The sequence below is a fragment of the Semicossyphus pulcher genome, unplaced genomic scaffold (assembly GCF_022749685.1).
Source record: "Semicossyphus pulcher isolate SPU_LCO1_2020_fin unplaced genomic scaffold, fSemPul1.0.p SCAF_10, whole genome shotgun sequence".
In the NCBI taxonomy this organism is placed as follows: Eukaryota; Metazoa; Chordata; class Actinopteri; order Labriformes; family Labridae; genus Semicossyphus; species Semicossyphus pulcher.
The window spans coordinates 1,058,664-1,062,482 of NW_027211604.1; the positions used below are offsets into that span (position 1 = coordinate 1,058,664).

The 3,819-nt window shown below is 48.0% G+C and overlaps 1 protein-coding gene across 1 annotated transcript; it reads right to left on the bottom strand.

Moving 5' to 3' along the window:
* Positions 1-535: 535 nt before the first annotated feature.
* Positions 536-3,155, bottom strand: pou4f4 (POU class 4 homeobox 4). The gene is made up of 2 exons (XM_069673915.1): positions 3,036-3,155; positions 536-1,637 (listed from the first exon to the last, which is right to left on the bottom strand). The coding sequence occupies exons 1-2, from the start codon at positions 3,153-3,155 to the stop codon at positions 708-710; spliced, it is 1,050 nt and encodes a 349-aa protein (XP_069530016.1). The 3' UTR covers positions 536-707.
* Positions 3,156-3,819: the final 664 nt, after the last annotated feature.

Below are 3,819 nucleotides of genomic sequence, written 5' to 3' on the forward strand. Positions count from 1 at the left end.
GAGGATCGGCTGAAGCTCTGCGGAGAAGCGTAAAGATGTGAGTCTCTGGTTTTTGGACACGGTCTCAGTCTTTCTCCCGGCCGCGGCGCTCCGTCCCCACTGTCAGGGTAAAAAAAAAGGTACACCTTTGAATCCAGTTGTTTCGGAGGCGGAACCTTCCAGAAGGAGTGATAAAAACAAGTCCCGGTGGAGTGAGTGGGAAATCATGTGACCTCCATGAAACTGTCAGAGAACCAAAGAATGCAGCACACACACGGCCTGTGGGCAGTGACCAACGCGGTGACGCTCCAGAGACGCGCAGGATTTTTGTTGCCGCCAGTGTTGAATACTTTAAGTGACAACGTTTCCAAAAAAACGGGATTCTGGCGCTGCAAAAGACCCGGATGTTCCTTTAAAAAGTGGACAACACTGTGAGGAATCTTATGAGTCCATCGTTCAGTCACAATCATTTCAATGTCGTTTCTTTAAGATCGAATTAAAAGCAAAAAGAACTAAATGAGAAGCTGTGAGCTTCAGGGATAAAATCAGACCCGGGCTGAGGTGATATGACTTGTTGGGATGAGGATGACGTGTCCCCCGCTTGGTGTTAAACAGGTCCGGTCCTCAGAACCAGCAGGCTCCTGGTGTACCTTGTTTCTCTGACAGCGCGCAGCAGCTTGTCTCTGATTTGTCTTTATGTAAACGAGGCAGAGTTTCCTCCGCGGGTTTTAGTGCGTCGCAGAAAACTTCATTCGTTTCTGCTTTTGCCTCTGATTGCAAAACCAAACCCGGACCACGTTCTTTTTCAGGTCCAGTTTCTCGGCGATCGCGGCGATCTTCTCCGAGGAGGGCCTCGGCTGCACGGCGAAGTAAGCCTCGAGGGAGCGCTTTTCCGGGGCCGCGATAGACGTCCGTTTCCTCTTTTTATCGCCGCCGTTGAAGATCTCCGGCTTGGCCATCTTCTCCCTCTGCGCCCGCTCCGCCTCCTCCAGCCAGGCCTCCAGGATCGGCTTCAGGGCCACCATGTTGTTGTGAGACAGCGTCAGGGACTCGAACCTGCAGATGGTACTCTGGCTCAGACACCCCACCCCGGGGATCTTAAGGTTGGCCAGGGCCGCGCCCACGTCCGCCTGGGTCACCCCCAGTTTGATCCGCCTTTGTTTGAACCTTTCGGCGAACGACTCCAGCTCCCGGGGGTCCGGCTCCGCGTCTCCAATGCCACTCCCCAGGGAGCTGTGCGACCCCAGCCCGTGCGGGTGCATGTTCATGGACTGTGAGTGGTGGTGGTGGTGGTGCTGCATGTGGTTGATGGCCGACATGTGGGCGGCGTGGGTGTGCGAGGCCGAGGAGCAGACGTCAGAGCCGGGCATGCCTCCCAGGGAGATGCCTGGTGTGAGGTGGTCCAGCAGGTCGCCCTCCAGGCCCTGAGCCGGCTGGTGGTGCGCAGGGTGGTGGTGGGAGGTGAGCACGGACGGGTGGTGCAGGTGCGCGGAGGAGGAGGTGGGGGTGCAGGTCATGCTGGTCATGGTGGTCATGGTGTGGTAGGTCGCGTCTGGTTTGAACGGATGACTCTTCTGGGCCACAATGTCCACCGCGGCCAGAGCCTCCGCTCTCTGCAGCAGGGTCTCATCGAAGCCCGCGAAGATGTTCCCCTGGAGCTGCGCGAGGAGCAGGAAGAGGAGCAGGGAGAGGAGCAGAGGGAGGCCGGTTAGAGGAGGAACAAACACTGACTTCATGTATTCATAACAAGTGTAAACAATTTAATATCTCCTTTTGTTTTTTACATGGATCATCTTAAGTATCTTTATTTTATTTATTATGTTCAGGCCTTTATTTTGAAAACTGTCGACGAAAACAAAAAAAACACATTTGAGTTTTAATTTCTTTAAATTTAGATTTGAAGAAGCTGCGGAGTTTTAAGAGGTAAAAAGAGAATCTGTGTATTAATCAGCAGATGAAGTTACTGAAATGTTTTACGGATTAAATATTCCAAACTTTATTTGACACGTTGAACTTTCCGCCTGTCAGAGGAATTACTGGATTATTGAGCTGCGTTATGAGTGAAACATTTTTAGGTTACATCTCTAAATATTCACAATGTTTCCAACATGTCAGATGTTTTTTACAGCTCTCACACACAAGCATTAAAATCTATTCATACAACTTTCATTTAACTTTCTTCTTTCCTTCTAAAATAACAAGTACAAATGTGATGCAGCTTGGACATCAGTGGATCTGCCCAACGACGCCTGAAAGTGTGTCAGCCTGGACGGATATTCATTTAAAATTAATATTTACGATCTCCTGAATAATTTCTGCGGACAATGAAATGAGACGAGTGTGTGTCTGAATATGAATGGGACAATATGAGAGGACGCGCTCAGAGGGTCCACGCCGCCTCCTTCACCTTCATCTCCTTTCACTTTTAGAGGGGCAGCAGGAGGCTGAAGAAGAAGATCTGGCTTCTCAGCATTTGTGCGTCTTTACGCACAGACTCTCTGCTCCGAGTGTCCAGATCGTCTTGTTCTCTGTGTTGCCTTCGTTGTTGCTGCTGGTGCTTCAGAATCACCTTTTCATATAGAACTCGCCTCTTCATATTTTTTTTAATTAAACTCTACATTTAATTTATTTTCTGTCATTTTTAACAGTTACATTTTTCCAGTTGATCCAAATTAGACGTTTTTCTTCTTCTGTTTTCTGCTGATGAAATGTGGCCAAAGTTCGATTTTTCGGGTGAAGAAAAAATAATATATCGATATATATAATAAATTATTGAAATTAATATTAAAACCATATTTTACCTGAAACGTATCAGGGCAGATTTCAGAGCCAATCATTCCCGCGTGCGTCTGCGCGCTTTAGTTTTCGCCCCATGTCAAACATTTTACAGGCTGTCTTTGTAAAAGTTCTCACATTTAGAAAACAACAAAGTTTTTGTCATTTAAATGTAATTTCTACATATTTTTCAGGAAATTTAGGAAGTTTGTAGGTTTGGAAGTTTGTTGGCAGATGTCTGGAGCGGCAGGAAGTCAGCACTGAGTTGTTTTTGGACTCACCGACGGTGTGGGCAGGCAGGCCCTGCGGATGGCCTCCGAGCTGGAGTGCAGCGGATTGTATTTGGGCTCGTGCAGGATGGGGTGCATACTGAAAGGCTGCTTGCTGTTCATCGACATCATGATTGCAGAAGTGAAGGAGGGTCGTTGTCCGTCTTCTTCGTTCGGGTCCGTTTTTGGTGATTTTTAAAAAAGAACAGCCTCGGAGAGGAAAACCAGCTGTCGCGGACAGATCTGAAAGAACAGTAGTCGTGATCGGGTCGCAGTTAAAGTCAGGTTCGCTTTAAAATACCGAAACAGAGACGGAGAGGTAACTCCTGCGGCTCCTGCGGGTCTCCTGCCTCCCTGTCGCCTGTAAATGACTTCTATAATAAAGATGCTCCTCGCCTCCAGCTCCTATATCAGAGCCTCTGCAGCGCAGACTCCTCCTCATTGGTGGAGCTTCACTCCCTCCCGCTGGGCGCCTCAACCAATCAGGTGGCGTTCCATGACTGCAGCCACGCCCCAAAGCGTGCCTGGCTCGCTGGAAAGGCGAAACGCGGAATGATGCCGCTGGTTTCACTGCAAAAACACAGTGGTTGAAATAACTGAAAAATTACACCTGATAGAAACTGAGCAACAAAACAGACCCAGCAGGAAACCTGGCAGCAGATTAAACACCTGCGTTAACAAGCTTTTAAAAGTAGTGTAAACATACAGACAGAAAATCACTTATTGATTATGAATGAATGATATTAAAATGTTTGAATGAAAGCTTTAACTTAGTAAAACCTTTATTTTATGTCAG

Bases quoted from the DNA above. Each gene is read 5' to 3' on its own strand.
- pou4f4 (XM_069673915.1), bottom strand. From the start codon at position 3,155: ATGATGTCGATGAACAGCAAGCAGCCTTTCAGTATGCACCCCATCCTG. The intron at 1,638-3,035 runs GTGAGTCCAAAA...CTCCTCGCGCAG, and splicing joins CCTGCCTGCCCACACCGTCG to CTCCAGGGGAACATCTTCGC.